At 37.8% G+C, this 21687-nt stretch overlaps 1 protein-coding gene across 1 annotated transcript in view; it reads left to right on the plus strand.

The window, feature by feature from the left end:
* The window catches only part of LOC121412896 (RING finger protein 17-like), a 29968-nt gene extending 10692 nt beyond the window's left edge, over positions 1-19276 (plus strand). Inside the window, exons 9-16 of the mRNA XM_041605659.1 lie at positions 416-531; positions 9108-9309; positions 10085-10206; positions 11229-11396; positions 12320-12481; positions 13368-13560; positions 14958-15042; positions 19184-19276. Coding sequence (XP_041461593.1) covers positions 416-531; positions 9108-9309; positions 10085-10206; positions 11229-11396; positions 12320-12481; positions 13368-13560; positions 14958-15042; positions 19184-19276 — 1141 coding nt within the window. The remainder of the gene's footprint in view (positions 1-415; positions 532-9107; positions 9310-10084; positions 10207-11228; positions 11397-12319; positions 12482-13367; positions 13561-14957; positions 15043-19183) is intronic.
* The last annotated feature ends 2411 nt before the right edge of the window (positions 19277-21687 follow it).

Consider the following 21687-nt stretch of genomic DNA (forward strand, 5'->3'; position numbering starts at 1 on the left):
GTTTTCTGAAAAACTGTAAAACAATAAAAAAAAAAAGAAATAGTGAGTGAATGACATCATCGACTCTCTCATTTGGATTTATAGCTGGCTCGTTCATACAACTGTTTTTGTGAAATGAAGCGAAATTTTGAAATGTCATAACTTTCTTATTTTACATCCGATTTTGATGAAATTTTTAGTGTTATGCGTGTTGAATTTTTCTCTTTTTATTCAAATCAAGTTTTTGTTTGGGTGGACTTGTCCTTCAAGACTCGCTAATAATAACACACCATCATTGAGGGGCCATACACAGCATTGGCCAGTTCGCTCCTCTTAGTCCATAGTTGATTTGTGTATGTTCAAGCATACAGTAACTGGTAACTTTACCATTCACAGCAGTCCATAATTTACGTTGTGTTTCTTTACCAATCTGCAGAGAAACCATGCTTCTTCAAGAACTGAGTGACAGCGAGGCTGATAGACTTCACCATCTTGGTCAGATGGAACGAAGTCTGAAAAACAACATCAGCAGACTGGAAACAGTCATGTCAGGTAATATGATGGTGATGATGATGATGATGATTGTGGTGGTGGTGGTGATGGTGGTGATGATGATGATGATGATGGTGGTGGTGATGATGATGATGATGATGATGGTGATGATGATGATGATGATGGTGATGATGATGATGGTGATGATGATGATGATGATGATGATGGTGGTGGTGATGATGATTATGATGATGATTGTAATGATGATGAAGATAATTTTTGGTGATGATGATGATGGTGATGGTGATGATGGCACTGATGATAAAGGTTATATGGATGACGATTATGGTGATGATGATGATTGTGATGGTGACGATGATTGTGATGATTATGATGATGATAACTTTGATCATTACATCTTTAAAAGACATAATGATATAGCTTTCTTTTATTTACCCAGGATTGCCGCATCATTAAAGGAACTGTTTTACATACATGTACCTGCAGTGGGCTTCCATGATATATTATTATTGTCCTTCTGTAATCTTGTATGTTCATTGCCTTAGTTACTTTATTTCCCTTTAATTATGAACTCTTGTGTTATCACATTTTTCTTAGTCACAAAAGATGTAAAAATAAAAAGATCCTAACTGTTATGTTCTTGTGTTGTGGTTCTTAAAGGGAAACATAATAATGAGATAATAGCACAGCGAAGTAGAGTAGTGTCTGTCATTTAATGTTACGCCATCTTGCTCTCTGTCGCGCATGCTTACACGCTGTTAGTCTTCATTTCCATACATCACATTCCTCCCCTTTTAATTGGGAGCATATCCTGCTTCATTTCAATCGGCTAATGTAATACATTCACTACCCATGTATAACACTAGATAAAACAAGTAACACTGTATAACTTGTAACCAGATAACAGTAATATTAAACTAGGCATGCTAGGCTAAACTTCGCCATAATACTTTGCTTACTCAACAATTAACCATAATCAATTAAACACACATGGCTATTTGAAACTAACCCCTTTAAATATACTTCATCCCAAATCTCACTTTGTAAAGAAATAGCTACATGTGGCATATTACTTCATTTTGTTATCTGTTAATTGCTCACTAGCATAAACTGTGTGACTATTATCACATGAAACAGAATATAATAATGTAATCCTTAAAACTGTATCATACTAACCTTTTCAATTAGTTTGCATAAATGTGTTTGCATCAATGAATAATGTCCCGTGAATTACTCCAAATACAATGTTCACAAATCATATGACGGCTAAAATCTATGACATATTGTTTTATTTAAGTCTGACTAGTTATATAGGGGAAGGCGGGGTAAGTTGAGCATAGGGGCAAGTTGAGCCACCAGCCCCAGGCCAATAATGAATGAGTCAAACATTGTGGTGGTGTCATGTATTGATGACCCATAGCATAACCCCTAACCCCACCACATTGTTTTCAACTTTGAAACAAAAAGTAGTTTTTTAGAGGGAAAAATATGAATTTCAGCCAAAAAAGTAAAAAAGAGTGTGAATTTTTTTTTTATGAACACACACGTCTTTAAATATAATAAAGACATGATAACAACATTATTAGTCCAGATATGGATCTTCATTCTTGTCATAGTCTTTTATATGATGGATGCATAATAAATGTGTGGATACAAAATTATTGCACTTAGTTCGGACTGGGGTAAGTTGAGCCAAACAGCATGGGGCAAGTTGAGCCATGGTAAATCCTATGGTAATGTATCTTAAAAAACAAACAAACCATAAAAATCGATTGAAATGCTGGCTGAAAGGAGCAAATTTACATGACTGCTCTTTTCCTTTTAAAGGATGTTAGTATTTATAGAGAATTAGCAAGTGAAAAGACTTTGAACAAAAAATTGACGTGCTGGTTCTCCCCTCATACATTTTGTACATAGTTTTTGTGGCTCAACTTACCCCAGAAGGTGGCTCAAACTTACCCCATATATGGGGCAATTTGAGCCATTTGACATCGTTTTTTTTCAAAGGTCACGATGACTTTCAGTGTGGGGATAGAAAGTTATATATAGGTGGAAAATATTTCAGAAGAATTAAATTTCAAGGCAAGGTACTTATTTCGACAAGATTATTAATCATATCAATTCTAACATGCAAAAAGCAAAAACTGTCACAACTTACCCCGCCTTCCCCTACAATGCGAATTATGTGCTGTTCATATTTTTCCAATAAACAACTTTAAAAAATACCACACTTGTGATTGTCATTATTTTCATCCATATCAAATTTAGAGGTAACACTATTTCTATCTACCTATAGAACTTCATTCTTATCTCTTCACCCTCTTTTTTTTAACAAAAATCATTCAACTGTCAAATTGAATTACCAATTTAAAACATACCTCTTTTCTTTACAAATTAGTATCAATACCAACTAGAAGCCTTCTAACTTGGCTATAATTGTTTCTCTTTACTGTATATCCAACAACTATTTACAATCAAGTTAATAACTTTTTTTTCAATTCTTCCTTTTTTTTTTAATTATTTTTTAGCTGCTAACGTGTATAGATTTAATGATATACAATGAAATCTCTTAACTTTGAGGGTGTCTTTGATTTCCGGGTGGACATTCGTCTTTCTGACATGTCCTGAGAATTTGGCATGTTTGGCATGACAGCTCCATCAGAATCACTTAGAGACTCTGTTTGGACCTGCTGTGGCATGGCTGTAGCATCAGCGTTACTCTGTTCAGTGTTTGAAATTAAGGATTCGCTAGTACTAGGTGCCATATTGGGATTCTCTGTCGTCTGGCTTGGATACTGTGACTGTCGAATCAGAATCTCTGGTTGCAGATTGGTGTACTGATCAGGCATTTCTTCCTTGTCATGATCATTTTCATGCGATAGAGTGTAAAGTCTAATGTGATCCACATGGCGGCGTACCTCTACCATCCTGTAACTCTATCACGTACATGACTTCATTGAGTGTTTCGATTACTATTCATATGAGCCAAGTTGGTCCGGCTGCAAAGTTCTTCACCAGGACAGTATCATTCAACTTGAACTGTCTCATCTTTGAGCGCTTGTCTGCCGCCTGTTTCATTGCAGATTGCTGCTTCTGAACGGACTTGTGCAGGTTTGGACGAACCTGATCCATTCTACTTCTGATTCTGCTTTTGAACATTAGTTCACTTGGTGTTTTCATGGTAGTTCCTTGCGGAGTTATCCGATAGGTCATCAGGAATACTTGGATGCGCATCTCCAATGATGTTCCACTGGTTTTCTTCACTCCACTTTTCAAGGTTTGCACAGCCCTTTCCGCAAGGCCATTGCTGGAAGGGTGTTTCGGGGTTGTCTGAACATGTTCTACATTGTTGTTGAACAGGAAGTTCGAAAAGTCTTCAGAGACAAACTGGATGCCGTTGTCACTTACGACTGTTTCTGGAATACCATACGTTGCAAATAGGCGTCGCATGGCAGTGACTGTAGCTGCTGCAGTGGCGTGTGCTACTCTAATAGCTTCAATCCACTTGGTGTAGGCGTCAACAACAATCAGCACGTTCTGGTTATCGATGTAGGCGTAATCGATGTGGATCCTACTCCAGGGTCGTTCTGGGAACTCCCATGGGTGGAGAGGGGCAGGTGGTGGGCTTCGCTGGTGCTCCTGACAAGTTGTACAGGTCTTCACCTTCTCTTCCAAACTTTTGTCAATGCCTGGCCACCATACAAAGGATCGTGCAAGTGCTTTCATCTTGACTATGCCTGGATGAGTCCCATGGAGTTCATCAAGGATCCTTTGTCTCATCTGCTTGTTGTCTGGAATGACCACTCCATGTCCCCATAATATGATGTCGTCCTCAATCGAGAGTTCTTCCTTCTTCTGCGCAAAGACTTTGAGCTCTGGTGGAACGTTCTTGGGGTTTGGCCATCCATTCATCACATAGGCTGTCACTCTTGGGAGAACAGGATCCTTGGTGATTCTTCTGACTTCATCGGCTTCTACTGGCCTTGTGTCAATATCCAGCATGTTGATTTGAACTGGAGGCTCCTCATCCATCTCTGCAAGACTCTGGTGCGACCACACTGTTTGATCATCTGCCAAGGGTAGGCGTGAAAGGGCATATGCATTCTGGTGCTGTTTGCCTTCCTTGTGTATGATGTCATAGGCTGAGAGGATCATGTGCCACCTGGCTAACCGTGCTGAGGCCATGGGGCTTGCAGGTTTGGTGTCACCGAATATTCCTAACAGCGGCTTGTGGTCTGTGACGATTGTAAATCGTCTTCCGTACAGGTACTTGTGAAATTTCTTTACACCAAAAATCACAGAGAGTCCTTCCTTTTCACATTGGGCGTAATTTGCTTCACTTCTGGTGAGCGTGCGCGATGCAAATGAAATGGGCTGCTCTAGACCGTCTGTTCCTACATGGCTGAGGACTACACCTAGACCATAGGGGCTTGCATCACATTGCAACAACAAAGGCTTACTGGGGTCGTAGTGTGTCAACACTGTGTCACTCTGAACCAGTTCCTTTGATTTCTGGAAGGCTCTTTCTTGGTCTCATCCCCACTTCAGGTTTGGATCTGCTTTGTTCCGGTCGCCTCGCTTCTTTGGCACTGAAGCATACTCTGCCTTCAACAGTGTTATTAGTGGGGCTATCTCTTTGGTCAAATTCGGTATAAACTTCCGATAGTATCCCAGAAGTCCTAGATATGCCTGCAGCTGACTCTGGTTCTGTGGTCTTGGAGTCTTCTTTATGGCTTCTATCTTGTCTGGGAGTGGGCTAACTCCATGCTGATCCAGCTTGTGGCCAAGGAACTCCACAGAGTCCATCATGAACTCACACTTTTCCCTTTTCAGTCGAAGTCCATTACTCTCTAGGCAATGCAGTACAGCTTGCAAGTTGGCGATGTGCTCTTCATCTGTCTTCCCGCTAACTATAATATCATCTAGGTATGGGCGACACATTGGTGTGTCGGCTAAGAGTGACTCCATTGCTCTTTGGAAGAGCGCAGGGGCTGTGGCTATACCAAAGGGTAACCTAGTGTACTGAAACAGTCCTCTGTGTGTATTTACTGTGGTGTACTTCCTTGCTTGTTCATCAAGTTCTATCTGGTGGTATGCATGTGAAAGGTCAAGCTTGCTGAACTGTTTACCTCCACCTAAGTCCTGGAGCATATCCTGGAGCGAAGGAATTGGGTACCGTTCCACCCTTAGAACTTTATTTGCTGTCAACTTATAGTTGCCACAGATGCGGACTTTACCATTTGGTTTCTTCACCACTACAATGGGACATGCGTAATCAGCAAACTTCACCGGCTCAATCACACCTTGGTCCTGTAGCTCATCAATGGCTTCGTCAATTTTCTGGCGCATTGCATATGGGACTGGTGCAGCTTTGTAGAACCTGGCTTTATCTCCATCGTCTTGTGGATGCACCTTTGCCTGGTAGCCTTCAAGTTTACCAACTTTTGAACAGTCAAACACTTGCTTGTGCTTCACTAACATGTCTTGTAGGGTAGTTTGTATCTTATGCACGGTTTCTGGATTGTTAGAAACATTTGTTTGAAGGTTGAGGCAATTCTGTAGGAATCTGTAGATTCCTCCTGGTGCCGCTTGCATCCAGTCTCGGCCCAGTAACGCAACACCTTTCTCAACTACCAGAAGTGTCAACTTCTTTGGTGGTTGGCTGGCATCAAACTTGACTTCTACCATTGCCTCACCGATGATTGGTACTGATGACTCTGTGTATGTTTTTAGGGAAACATTTGTTTGCTTTACATCAGCTAGATGTCCCAGTTTATGGAAATCCTGCTGCGACATCATCGTCCAGGGGCTTCCTGTGTCTATTTCTAAGTTAACTTCGATCCCATTTAGGCTTAGGCTAGTCTGGAACGGTTCATTGTACTTTGCCATCTTATTTACCATTCCACCCTAAGGTGTCTGAGTTCTACACCGGGCATGTTTTCTGTCAGTTCTGCACCTTCCTCACCATCCAAGTGGTTTGAAGATTTCTTTCTAGATCTGTATTGCTTGATCTTCTCACACTGGCTGCGGGTGTGACCCACTTGAGAACACTGATAGCATTTCTCATCCTTAAATCTACATGCTGACTGGACATGATCACCTGAACCACATCTCCAACATTTTGAGGCAGGTTTTTCCTGTTTCTTTTGACTTGGCTTTTGAGGCTTTTCCTGCACTTCCTGCTTCTGTCTTTGAAGTGTATTTTTATGCGATGAGGACACAAATGGTTTACGCTGGCTTCTGCCCTGCATCTTCTGAACTGTAGGTGACTCGGAACCTTTACTCAATACCTTGAGCTTTTCGACATCTCTGTCGGCTACCTCCATAGTTGTGGCGGTCTGAAGTGCATGTTGTAAGGGTAGGGATGACTCACTTAACAGCTTGCGTTGAATTGCAAAATCCCGGCATCCCACTACTAAGCGGTCCCTAATCATGTTATCTAATTCTTTGAAATTACAGCCTTCGCTTAATTGGCGCAAATTTGCCACAAATTGCGGTATGGACTCATCTTGCTTTTGCACAAAAGTGTAAAACCTATAGCGCTGAACAATTTCGGTAGGCTTTGGTACGAAGTGTGACTGAAGCGTGTTTTTGCATACTGTGTATGTTTGATCTATTGGTTTACTAGGCTGCAAGAGAGCTCTGAGAATGTGATAGCTCTTGCTACCAAGATTTGTCAGAAATATTGCCCTTCTTTTCCCATCTTCCTGTATATTGTTAGCATCAAACCATGCTTCTAGGAGTTCAAGCCATTCGTCAAAATTGTACCCATCACTCAGTTTGGGCACACTACCTATATGTTGGCTTGCCATAATTTTGTCTTGTACAAAATCCAGCTGTTAACTTGATTGTAACTAGACAATAGGTAGCTGTATTACCAAGTATCTAGACTTATTGATCATAAATACGATTTTGATCTTGCAATTGCGTGTACGTAAGCAAAGCTTATTTTCTTAGTACTTAATGCAAACAAAGCATTATTAATGTATACCTGAAACAATTGAGCTATAGTCAACAATTGACCATACTATATCACTACACACAACTGGAATATGTGGGACTACCCTCTTGTGTGGTGGGGCTGCAGTTATTCAATGGAATAACAAATACCTGGACCTTGTTGTTGGTCCTAAATTTCATAGGCCTGGTCTTACTTGCATAGTCTTAGACCAGCTGATTGGACTGACTTGCTATACGACTACGGCATAAACTTAGCTTAGTTTATAGTTATTTACTGTATTAACATCAGACCTCAATTCAGTCTTGGGCTTGGTCCTGTTGATTCTAGACCTAGATCTATAATTGCTATTTTAATGACCTAAATCTAAATACTAAAACCAGTGTAACAACTCACCAGGGCATGTACGGTACTTTGTTACATTAGACCAGATCTATGTTTCGACTAATTCTTTACTTCGTTAGTCCACAACGTTGCAATTACAACCATAATGTATTTTTGGACCTGGACCAATTTGTCTTAGACTTAGTCTTACCTTTAGTCTTAGATTAAGCTTCAGTTAACAATAAATAAATGCTGTGTTTATTATTCATAATAAGTCCATCAAAAAGTCTTAAAGTCTTTGATGTTTTGTTTCTGTTTGATTCAAATACATATGCAGCTTGGCTTGAAATATTTTATCAAGTCTTAAGACAGTTCTTGGCACGACAACTTTGTCCTTGCTTGCAGACTCAAAACTTGCTTGGCTGGACTTGACTGCAACACCGTCTGGGCTGAACCTGACAAAAGAGGTCTCGGCTTGGTCCTTGGCTTGGGCTCTGTTGCTTGCTGCTGCATGGGCTGGGCTGCTTTAGACTTCGGGCTTGAAGTTGGCTCCAATTTGCTATGTCAACAAGACAACAGTCAAAATGTAATCTAGTCTGGGCTAGGCATGATTTACAACAGTTATGCCTATATGGTATGGCTAAGGGCTGCAGACACTACATAACTCGGTCTCAACATAGGCTGGCATGAGCGGTGTGAGGCTTCTGCAAAACGTCCATTTCAACAATTAAGCCACTTACATCCGTCATCAAAATTACGGCTCGGCTGCGATTGTCCGATCGGCGATCACACTATGCTGGCTTGCACTGCAGTGTATCATCAATGACAATGTCCGCGGCCAATTTCCAAAACTTATACGGAAATTCGGAATGCATGTCACTTACTTGAAAACAAGTCCAATGTACAATCTCATCTTTATCCCTGCATCCTCGTCGCCAAATTGTTATGTTCTGTGTTGTGGTTCTTAAAGGGATACATAATAATGAGATAATAGCACAGCGAGGTAGAGTAGTGTCTGTCATTTAATGTTACGCCATCTTGCTCTCTCTCGCGCATGCTTACAACGCTGCACATCAAGCTTGCGTGGTTAGTCTTCAATTCCATACATCACACTAACCCTAACCAGGCTGGACTTTTTGGGGCTGTTGGTCAGGGAGTGGGGGGCTAAACATCATCCTCATCATAAATATCATTCTTTTGATCTAAAATTTTGTTCAAATTCAATATTGTATGTGATTTGAATAAGCTTATTATTTGATGGACTCTATTGTCAAACGCCATCACTGTCATAATTATGAATTTGAAATGATAATTAATTTTTCTTTGTGATTAGATGTAGCCAATTCACTGCAAGATTCATCGGATACATCCCCAAACCTGACAGAGATGATCAGTATCCTCAACTCGGCCTCGGAGCTGCCTTGTCATGTGATTCAAGATGGCGGCCAGGACGAACCGATCGGATTCAAGTCCGGTAATGAGATTGTCCAGCACGTCATGACACATGGTTCAATTGATACTACAGGCAGAACAAGGTATGTTAGTTGGTATCTCTTACAATATCTTTTTTAAGACGTTACCCGTTAAGGTATATTGTCAGAGCCACATCTTTCATGCAGGAAACCTACAAGCAGCTTTTCATTACCAATCAACATGTTTCTCATAGAGGCAGTAGTGGGTAGTGAGGGAAAGCTGCAATGAAAAGGTTTCTGTGACATTTTCTCCAGCGAGAGTTGCTCTGCTGTAAATTCCGCACACTAATTGAATAACTTCAACCCTGGAGGGTGTTTCATAAAGCTGTTCGTAAGTTAAGAGCGACTTTAAGAACGACTGGTGAACCTTTCTTATGCGCTAAGCTATCACCAGTGAACATTGAATGGTGCATATTTACCACAAGAAAGGATCACCAGTCGTTCTTAATGTCGCTCTTAACTTACGAACAGCTTTATGAAACACCCACCCGGATTTAACACTATATCTTGTATGTAGCCTAAAGATACTCGTAAACCTAACATAAAACCCTATATCTTGGACCAAATAAAGCCCTGAGCAATCATTGTCGTCGGAACAAATGTCATTTAACCGCATGATAAACCTGTTAAGGAATGCATACATGGCTTTACAAATGATTTCTCTATGAACTCTCAATTATTAGGTTACAGCCTGCAGCATTGACACCTGGCTCTCGTTTACCATTTCTGAAATACCTTGATTTTCTTTAAAAAAAATCTATTTTGATTTTGAAGATACTGTTCCATAGCTAGATCTTTAATACTAACTTCATTTTCTTTTCTGATGTATAATCCTTAGCTGGGATCTGAAGACACAAGATGAGCTACCTGCTGATTACGTGCAACCAAAGATTGCAGATGCAATCCTTAACAACTCAAAGCTTTTCTCCATCTCCTCTGCTGGAAAAAGTGAATTAAAAAGTAAGTATTTGATTTATTTTAGTGATGTACACCTTTCATTGTTCAAGTTAGCAATTGATAATGTTCTTTAAATTCATTTTGAACTCTGGCTTACCTGTAGCTCTACTTAAACATAATAATAATAATAATAGCTAGTTCCTTTGTAGCGCTTTTCCTATGCTTAACAGCATATTATTACCCGGTCATCGGATTCATTTCAATCCGGCACAAATTTTTTAATTCCTGGGGGCCATTCCTTGCATTCATCGCAGCCTTATAATGGCGCTGGCAAATTCATCACAATAACTTTTCGCATCTTACTGGGTGTCCATTTAGCACCTGGGTCAAGAGTGGCAAAGTGTGGATTAACACCTTGCCGAAGGACACTAGACCGTGGTGGGATTGGAACACACAACCCTCTGTTTACAAGGCAAGAGTCAGAACCACTACACCACGACGCTTCCACTTAGGTGCAGTTCAAGTATTGGTAGCCAAATTTTATGATCAATTACAAACTCTGTAGAAATGATAAATTCAACATTTTCATTGAATCATGGGAATATAGCTCAGTAAGCACAATCATAATATTGTAAAAACCAATATTTGGTTGTAGTTTTCCACAAGTTTATTCTAGACTTAGACCATGGTTCAAGGAGCCTATGCAAACGGTTGTTCCACCCTGATGTAATTTTGATTTTGAAGATACTGTTCCTTAGCTCAATCTTTAATTACTAACTTGATTCTCTAGACCATGGTTCAAGGAACCTTTGCAAACAGTTGTTCCACCCTGATGTAACGTCAGTTTCAACAAAAAATAAGATATTGTGAGAACTGTATTAAAGGTTTATTGAGAAAAAAAATCTGATTTTTTACACAAGTATTTTTTAATAGGGCAATGAAAGAAGCATGTTGAATGTTTAAATGGGGAAATATCCCTCAATTTTTATACACACAGATACATGTACATGTATATTGTAATAGGGGATCAACAGTTAAACTCTTTCTACCCCCCTCTCTCTCTTTATCTCTATTTGATTTTGAAGCTACCAGTGCCAAGGGTAAGGGAGAGCAGAAGAAAGCACCCAAAACCAAGAACCATATAGCATCTCAGAATGGGACCACATCTCCATCACAGCTTCAGACCAGTACAACAGCAACCAGGAGGACACCATCACAGGCTGCATCCAAGATCATGGCTTCTTGTTCAGCAGGTTGGTTGCATGGGGATGGGTCATTATGTCTCTAAATAATTGTTAAAGTTCTAAAATGGGTTGAATGACGCAGCCAATAGCCAGTGTTATCCAAGTTGCATGATCATGTTTTGATTTTACGTTATACAAATAATTCAGGCCTGCCAACTACTGCTTAAAAGGAGTTACTCTTTTGGGGGAAATTTTGCTGATGATGATGCACAGCATTTGTATAGCACCATATATCTGTCAAAGACATTCAAAGGTGCATTTTTGGAGGAGTCAGCCAACCTGGGTCGCCAAGAAGGGCGTGCACACAGAACTGTGACCCGCACTGATGTCTCTCCTTCCAATTTAATTGTATTTAATTTTATATAAATTTTAACATACATTACAGTGTATATCATCTAGGGAAAGAAAAGTCCTTTTTTGTCCAGATATTTTGTACAGTCATCTATGGGAAATATGCTGTGACTCCTATTTTTTAAATGAACAACTCCTGTTTTGTATGTTACTGGTTGGTAGGCCTGATTATGAATGTTTATGAGTGCAATGGACAGAATACTTCATGAGGTGAAAGATGAAATGAATGAAGTATTATGTCCATTGCACGAACAAAAACATTCATTATTTGGATTATATGATACCTAATTACCTATAAAATATGGATCCTTGTCAATTGAAATTTATGAATTTTGATGGAAAATATACTCGTACAGTGCAAGCATGGTCTTTTGATTGAAAGCATACAACCTCAATAATTCACTCTCAATATGCATCTAAATGTTTTCCAGGTTGGTTAGGGGTTAATGGTTGAAATTCCAACAAGTTTTCTCTCCCTTTACTTCTAGGAGGGTGGGGGGGGGCGGCTTAATGCCATAATTTAGCGATGACTAATGCTCAAAGTATTTATATATAAAATATTTTTGCACCCTTCCCATCAGCTGCTCAAAACCTAGTTTATGTGGTCCACATCCGATCACCGGCCCGCTTCTACATCCAGCGGAAATCAGACCGCCCTCGCTTGGCGAGGATGATGAAGACCTTGTACAAGGTGTGTGAGAGTGAGGACAAGAAGAAGAGGATCCCAGACCCACTTGTAGTTGGTAAGTCATTTGAATAAGCTTGGAAATGGATAGTGGAAGGTAGTAGCCAAAAATAGCTCAGAATTTTGTTAAGGCGCCTTGGTTAATGTGACTTTGTAATGAATGGTGGCAGAAAATGTTATCATGATGTCTGTGGAATTGTACATCTGAAAGAGGTTGTGTGGCTTCCACCACACTCCATTGAGAGTGATTCTTAATATTGACTTTAGATGGCCACAAACATCCCACCCTCCAACCATTTTCAGAATGTGTAGATGATCAAATGAAATTTTTTCTTAACAGGTTTTTATACATAATTTTTCCATTGCCATTGATCTGCCACATTGATCTGAATCTGTCACCATTATCAAATAATATTGTTGATCAAAGTTGATGAAATTTAATTTTGAGTTTAACAGGTTCTCTACACCATTCTCCCATTCCTGTTGACCCCGATTGGTAGGTACACCTTACATGTATTTATTCCTCTTTCCAACGACTATCAAATTATATTAATAATAATAATCCACTTTCATAAAACATTGGAACGATGTGTCCAAGCGCTTTACAGATATATTATTACCATTGTCATAGGATTCAATCAGTCATTCCCACACACGATGTGTGCACATTCTCCACTCCCTATATGGATGAATAAAAACAGACACCAATACTTGCTTCTTCCCCTCTGGCTTTGCTGGTGCTGTAATGTCTCCGTTGACAAGCAATGGCACAGTGCATCCATGAAGACCCTCCCCGATTCCCTTTGGAATTGCAAATCTAATTGACAAAATTTGATTAGTGTTTTTACTGGTTAAATACTAAACTCCGCTATATGCTTTGTAGAATGACCACCAAGTTCCAATAGTCAACAGCTATACTAAATTGATTACTTTGTCACTTCCAGGTCTTCGTTGCTGCTGTAAGTTCTCCGTTGACAAGCAATGGTACCGTGCAATCATCAAGACCCTCCCCGACCATCTACAGTGTGGGGGACAGAGCACCCTTGACCCTGATGATATGGGTGACGAGGAGAAAGAGCCCAAGGTCGAGGTCACCTACATTGATTATGGCAATACAGAATGGGTGCCTGTTTCAAGGTAAGAGGTCCATTCACACTCAGACAGGATTCTCCGACTAGAAATTATGTTGACTGTGTATTTAGTATCAGTATAGAGGCTTCACGATACAATACGTCTTCTCTTTTTTGTGGGGGAGCATGTGTTGGTTCTAAAAAAGGACGACCCAAACTCAACGTTTCAACAGATGTGGTCTTGCTGTCTTCAGAAGACAGGAAAATAAGAAGAAAACTTGGTGTACCATGAAGCCTTTACTCTAATTCTTCACCATGGAAACCTTCAAAGGTAACTGAGTATATAGCTTCATTGTTTTTTTTCAGCTGAATTTCAGCTTATATTTGGCTTTCCTCTGTACAAAAAGTATGGGAGCTCTTTCTATTTCAGACTTATTCAATACTCTTCAGCTTTTTTCAGACCACTCACACCCCTTTTTTCATTATTCTGATTTGAGTCCACTTGGTCAACTAGCAGAGGGCCATCTCACATTATCTTACACAGTGACTAAATTTACTTGGTCTTACTATAAATTTGGTCTGACCTTCACTTGGACTCACTTGGTCTGAACCTAACGATTTTGTTGAACTTTGGTTCACAACACAAAAAACAGAAAATAAAGAAGAGTTACCTCAAAATTTTCGGAGCATAGCATAGCAGCCGAAAATTTCGAGGTAACTCTCTGTTATTTTCTGTTTTTTGTGTTGTGAACCAAAGTTCAACAAAATCGTTATCTTTTACCAACACAGATGAACTTTCATTATCGTGGTCTGAACCTGTCATCTTTAGTCTGATTCCACTTCCTCTTCTTATTATTGTGCATTCTATCAATGAAAATATGGTTAAAAAACAATTCATCTAATCATATAGACCAAGTGGTGTTGGATCAAGTTGATATTAGATGAAATAGGCATAGCCTGACTGGAAATTGCATGAAATGGTAAATGGGCTTAATGGCAAATTGATCAAATGGTGCAGAGAAGAAATGGTTGTAGACAAACTAGGATTAGGCCATGTGAGGCGAAACCAAAAAGGAAATGAAAGACCAAAGGTGGGTGTAGACTTTTCGGCAATGTACATGTACCTTATTTCCACTCTCATCCTCATTTGGTGCCTTATGTAACATTTAAAATAGTACCATTGAAACAGAGTTGTAAGGAATGGGATACTCACAGCTGCCAACTAGTAATGATTTTCAGTATAAATTGGTACTGAAAAAAATGAGAAGAATGCTGATAGTTTCATGCAATATACAGATTTCTAAATTTCCAATTTCATGTGTTCTATGATGTTTTGTTTATTTTGCATACCAAAATACTGATTTTCAGCTTTTAAAATACTGAAATGTTCTTGTTCAGGAATAGCAACTCTGAATTTCACAATTCTCTTATTCATCATACCATTTCTTTTCACTCTCATTGCAGCTTATGTAAGATCCGTGCCAAGTATGAGCGGGAACCAGACATGGCTTTATGTTGTTCGTTAGTGGACATTGTTTCAACACAGAAGGTAATCATTCACTTTTTACTCAATAAATTTAAATATGGATCAATGATCTACACATTTAACATTAGTTTTGGTTTCACCCTCTAATTGGGAGTGTAATTTATTTCACTACAATGGAGCAAAGCAAGCATGCAATACATTTTAAATATAAAGAAGTACATACATGTATATTCACTCAGTCATCACATCATTGGTAATACTAACAGCTATATTGAAGAATCATCATGCTGCAAGCTTACAGTTTTGTAAATTTGTCAAATTTACAGTTCAAAACAATGTGCACTTCACAAATTTAGCACTTTAACAATATTGTAGAGGCCCTGATGCCTGTAAAGCCCTTCACACACTATGCAGTTCGATAGGACACAATCTTTTACATTTTGCATTAGATATGAAAATTCCAAGAATTCAAATTATTTTATTGGAAGTTTGGCCTTATGTTAAGAATAATAGAATCACGATTTTACTTTGCGGCATCCCTTGTGGTCGGAGAAATGTCATAATCGGCTTCAAGTCGCAGTCGATGATCATGTCATTACAATTTTAAATTGAATTTGCTTTTATTCCTAGAAGTGGGCTCTAATTTGACTGAATTTCAATTTCAGTTAGTCCCACCCCTATTCTGATCTCTGAACGCTAAGATTCTATTGGTTGGAATGTTCATATCAGATGTTATTACAATATCTTTGAAATTTGGATCACAATGAATCGCATAGTGTGCGCTGGATTTAAGGAGACTGTGAAATTGTCTGATAATTGTACAGTATGATCTCCCTTGTGAAATTGTAGGATAAAGAAGGTATGAAGAGCTTACAAGCTCTTATGGGTCATTGTAGGTAAAAAATGAATAATGTTCCCGCTGCTTTATTTTCAAACCAGGCCATACATGTATTATGTACAGACACCAGTCCCAATGGCCCAAATTCACAAAGGTGGTTTTGAAAACCCACGGTTGAGTCCATGGTTTATGCAGATTTCCTGTATAAATTCTGCTTATTTTACCGCGTATATTGGAAAATGTCTAATGCTGTTGCACGCTTTTGTCACAGTGCGCCAAATTGACACCTGTTGCCTTGGTTATCCACGCTAATTTATTCATGAGTCCACTGTTTTGAATTAATGATTCCACTCTTCAAACAGTGGACTCATGAATAAAAAAGCGCATCTAACCATGGTAACAGGCATCAATTTGGCAAACTGTGACAAAAGCGTGCATCAGCATTGGACATTGTTTATACATGCGCCCAATACACGCTAAATTAAATGCAATTCAAGCCTTGAAATAAGTGGGCGCTGAGCGCAAATTCGCGCTCATAACGCCATCAATTGCGCCCATGAAGCCCCAAAATCATCAAAATTTTGACGACCGGGCGCAAATATTTTCCAGGTAATTGCGCCCGCCGTGAGTGAGCAGTGAAGCCATATCATACATGTAATTTAAATATCTGTAAAGCCAAAATCAAATAACTTTCAATTTACGATAAACACAGTTTAAAATTGCCAAGTGCGTCTTTTTTTCTGTACCATAAAAAGTGAGCTACGTCTGTCTTTTTTTTCCTGTAATACATGTGCGCGCGTTCTTCCGGTAGCGGTTTTTCCATACTTCACCATGTGCAATTTCTAATGCACACATTTCCAGTCGGGATATCACAATTCTGTGATATAGTAATTCGAATTGCACAGGAGATAAATCCCTGTTCACAGCACATAAGATGTGCAAGTCTTTTATCCTCACAGTCGCCGACCTTGCTTGTCAAAACGGAGCCTTAATAATCCAAAATAACTTAGCTTATAGTTGTGAATTGTAGCTTTTTAATTTCTTTCCTGGAGAGGGGTAAATATCAGACAATAAATAATCTAACAAGGCTCCATCTAAAAAGAAAAATAGGAGGACGCCGCGTGCACTTGAGTGTGGTGTTAGCAAGCCAGTTTTGAGCTCATGTCTGCCAGAGCTCTGGGTGAGAATTCTATCAGTAATGGCCTAAGTGATGGTGATTTTCCATTTGAGATAGAGTTTAGATTTCATGTTAATTTTTGAAAACTGTCAAAAAACTTTATGATTTCTTCATTGTGATGAATATTTAAGTTATTAATGAATACATTTTCACCGAATTCAGACTCTCCCAGAATGAAAGGCATTTTCTGTGGAGATCTGCGTTTTCAAATAACTTGTGAAAAACTTAAGGTACGTGAACCTACAATACATGTACATAGCCTGTGGCTATGTGCTGGAATTTGAATAGACTGAGTTATTTATTGATTTCGTTTCTTAATTTCTTTAACATAATTTATATGCAATCCAAGTGCACCTCACAGCCACAATCACACACAAACACTCACCCACTCCCATGATTCAAACCATAAAAAAACCTTAAAAATTATTTTTTTTTTCTAAATTTATTATTTGATCTGAATTCTCTCTTTCTCCATCTCTCTCTTTTTTTAAATTTTTATTTTATTCATTTATTTAGATTTTTTTTTTTGGGGGGGGTTCATTGATCATGGTTCATTAAAGACGAAAAATAAATAAGCCCATGTGTGTGTGGTTGTAAAGGGGATGTGGAGTGAGGGTGTCAAAACACTTAAACATTTAAATCTGATTTCTTAAATGTTTGAATAAGCCTAATACTTAGCATATGCTATTCATTTACTAATTAAAAAATTGCAGGAGCTGCGCTTACTATAAACAAATTTGCGGTGTGGTTCACCGTTATATATATATATTTTTTAATTGCCCCTGGTTCCAGAAAATTACCCCCGGTTCCTGTAAAAAGCCCGTGAGCCGGGGGCAATTTAAAAAAAAAATTGCCCCGGCTCACAGGTGCTTATTTCAAGGCTTGGTGCAATTTATACAACCATGGATTCAAGCGTAGGTTTTCATAACCGCCTTAGTAAATTGGGCCAATGTGGTGGGATAAACAAAGCCAGACTGTTAAATCTAGTTAAAGTGATTTCATATTCAACAAAAGCATCAAGTTCATCTCATGGTTCATATTCCGTATGCTAGTTACATTTCATAAAGACAACAATCTGAATACAGTTGGCACAAAAACATCAATCCAACATTTATCAATCTATAAGTACTTTCAGAAAAAAAATGATTACATATTAATTAATTGACATATAAAATGTACATGAATTGAAGAGAGTAACAGGTATGAGTAATGAATAAGCATTGGATACAAATTCTTACCAAACGTGTGAATTCTGATTTTATCATTTCATCATGATTATTCAAAGATTTCAATGTACTCTCTTAATACCAATTCTTCAACTTATTTTTTTTAGGCCTAGTGGTCTAGAGAAACATCTGAAGCCTTAAAGTTTGAGTTTTTGCTTCAACCCTTCTGCGGAGTTGTATTTTATTACAGTGCATTTGAGCATAAGCAAGCATGTATAACTAAGATTGACAGTGAAGTATACCCAATAATCACAACATTTACAACACAGTACGACTATATTAAAACATCAAGCTAGAAGCTTACAGTTTTGAAATATGCGACAAATTTACATTTTAATTGTACACTTAACAAATTGTACACTTATCAAATTGTAGAGGCTGCGATGCCAGTAAGAACACTGTGAAATCATATCTTCCTTGTGAAATTGTATGATAAAGAAAATATGATAAGTTTACAGGCTCTGTAGGGTCATTGTAGGTCAAATGTGAACAATGTCCTACTATATTTTCAAATCAGCCCAAATTAGGTACAGATGCCAGTGCAAATGTGGTGGGATGAACAAAGCCAGACTGTTAAATCTAGATTTAACGTGATTTCATATACAGCAAAAACATCAAGTTCATCTCATGGTTCATATTCTCTATGCCAGTTACATTTCATAAAGACAACAATCTGAATACAGCTAGCACAAAAACACTTGCTTCCAACACTTATCAAACTGCTTCCAACATTTATCACACTACTTGCAGATAAAAATAATAATGATTACATATTTAATAATCAGTTGATATATAAATGTACATGAATTTAATATAGTAACTAACAGGTATGACTAATAAATAAACATTGGATACAACTTTTTACCAATCATGTGAATTTTAATTTATCATTTCATCATGATAATTCAAAGATTTCAATCTACTTTCGTAATACTAATTCTGTACTTCAATTTATTGTTCTAGGATGGTAGATGGCCAAGAGAAGCCTCTGAAGCTTTCCAAGCCATGGTAGAGGGCCAAGAAGCCGTACTCATGAGCGTAAGTTTTCATTTTTAGCATGCACCAACATTCTAAATGTTATTCTGTAACTTAATTGATTGTAATTGTCAAAGTTATAAATGGAAGTCCACCAATCACTTACACACTGCAATGTTTTTGTGGGTAGTCGTCCATGGATGGAATATGCGTTGTTGAAACCAATATTAAGAAGTCCTCCAATTTTGTTTGCCTATTGCTTGAATGAAGAAAAGGTAGACTACAATTCGAATAATTTGAGTATAAGATTTACTAAATTTAAAACATCTGCGAATTACTTTTTAATGACAGTTGTGCCAACAACAATAAGTTGCCACAAATGAATTTTGAGACTTTCATCGAACATGAAAAAGTACATCCTAACCTTTTAAATGAAATGTAACTTCATAAGCACTTGCCTGATTGCCCAGGGCAAGTAAAAGTAAGAGTCAGGCAAGTGTTTTTAAGTAAAGACCAAAACTACTTGCCCAAATTGGGCAAGCAAGATTCTCACAGTAGAAAGATCAAAATAAGGGTGGATATGATATGTTATTAACCCTAATTTTGGTCATGGCAGACAACATAAAATCACTTTGGAAAAAGAAATGCAATAACAAAGATCAGTTCATGTCAAAAGAGAGGAAAGGGTCAATGGTTTATAAAACCGCAAAACTATTTTTTGTAGAGGTAAAACTTTTTTTTCAATGATTTTTTTTGGGCAAGTATATTCGAACTTTTTAAAACTATACTTGCCCTGCTGGGCAAGGGCTTATAAAAAAGTTATGTAGCACCCTGAACCTGTCAAAATTTATCACCAATAACCGTCACAAGTAGTTGATTGAAAGCAGAGAAGAAATTCAACATGAGCTTCCAAATACATGTATGGAGAAAATAATGTGTGAAGTTTGGGTTCACTCAATCATAAGATTGCTTGATGTGCGATCTCAATAAAACTTCCAAGCAGCCTGGAAAACAAAATCATGTCAAATAAAATCTTGAATCCTTTCTTTTATTCAACCTTTGTAAGACCTTCAAATTTTGTTTAATTTTTATTTTATTTTGAAATTTATTTCTATTTACAGTACATGTAAATCAATATTGACTTTACAGAGAGATAACTTCGCTTTGCAAGAAGATCTTTTATTTGCCCAACAAAATTATGTGCTGGTGAAATATGTAAACAAAAGATCAACCTATTACTGATTATGGCTATATTTACAAGTGATTATGAGCAGCTGTGATATTACATGTTTGCTTGATAGACAAAGACTCCATTTATATAAAGGATATATAGCTGATAACTGGTAAAATAAATGGATGTTTGGAAAAGCTGACAGAAGCACCCATTAAAAGGAGGAATGAAGCCAGCTTTGACTTTTCATTCACATTCAACTTGTATACTATATGCTTTTTGCTCAAGCTTTGTAATGGATAACCCAGTGAAGACTTTGAATCTGACATTATTGCCCTACTGGATTAATTGGTCTCTTTTACTCATCTGGCATGTCATTTGATTTAATTTTTGGTGACCTGACTTTGGAGGAATTGCAGAGTTATTACCACAGGTATTTTCTATCAAATTTGTCATTCAATTCAGTCTGGTTCGTTGTATACAAGACATTGTAAAAGAGTCTGGAGACTCATACATACAAAGCTTAAAATGTATTGAAGAAAAAGATGAAATGAATTTTTGCTTGTGAAATAACAAGTATTCAAATAACAGCTATCAAAATAATAGGGGAGATTGTATGAATAGTATGAATTAATAAATAAATATACATATATACATGTATCTACAGATGAAATAGTATAAGTGGCAAGATATTATATTGCACTTCACGTTTTCTCAAGTTCAAGTTTTATTTTCATTTCCATCAATAACATTACAAATAAATACAAATCAGACATACATCATAATATATATACATGTAAGTACACATTATATACACACAAAATTCACACTTGAAAATAAGGGAGGGGGTGAAATTTTAGTTACATGTAAATTGATAATAGGGTTCCTAAAAGGCATATTATCTTTTGTAACAACATGAGAAAAGCAAACAACATAGTACTGTTTTGGTTGATTGGTTTCAGTTGAAACAATTGAAAATTGGCAAATATTCAGTGGCATGTTAAATATGATGAATGTCATATAAAAAGGTCATGACAAAAAAATATGTGTTTGAGGACGTACAGGTATATACCCAATTTTCAATTCTCTCTTTGAAACGTGATAAACTGAAATCCCTCATACCAGCTATTTGAGATTCTAAATTTATGTTTCTTGCTCTTTAATGTCAGAGAACTCACAGTGCACAGCAGGGGAGTGTTTCATCAACATTTTCATCCGACAAGTTGTCAGATCCGACATCTTTCTCTGACGTTGATTGGCTGAGAGGTACTGTTACTATTGTAACTGTCGGATAAAATGGGACTTGTCAGATAAAACGTCC

This window comes from Lytechinus variegatus, chromosome 4, assembly GCF_018143015.1.
Source record: "Lytechinus variegatus isolate NC3 chromosome 4, Lvar_3.0, whole genome shotgun sequence".
NCBI lineage: Eukaryota > Metazoa > Echinodermata > Echinoidea > Temnopleuroida > Toxopneustidae > Lytechinus > Lytechinus variegatus.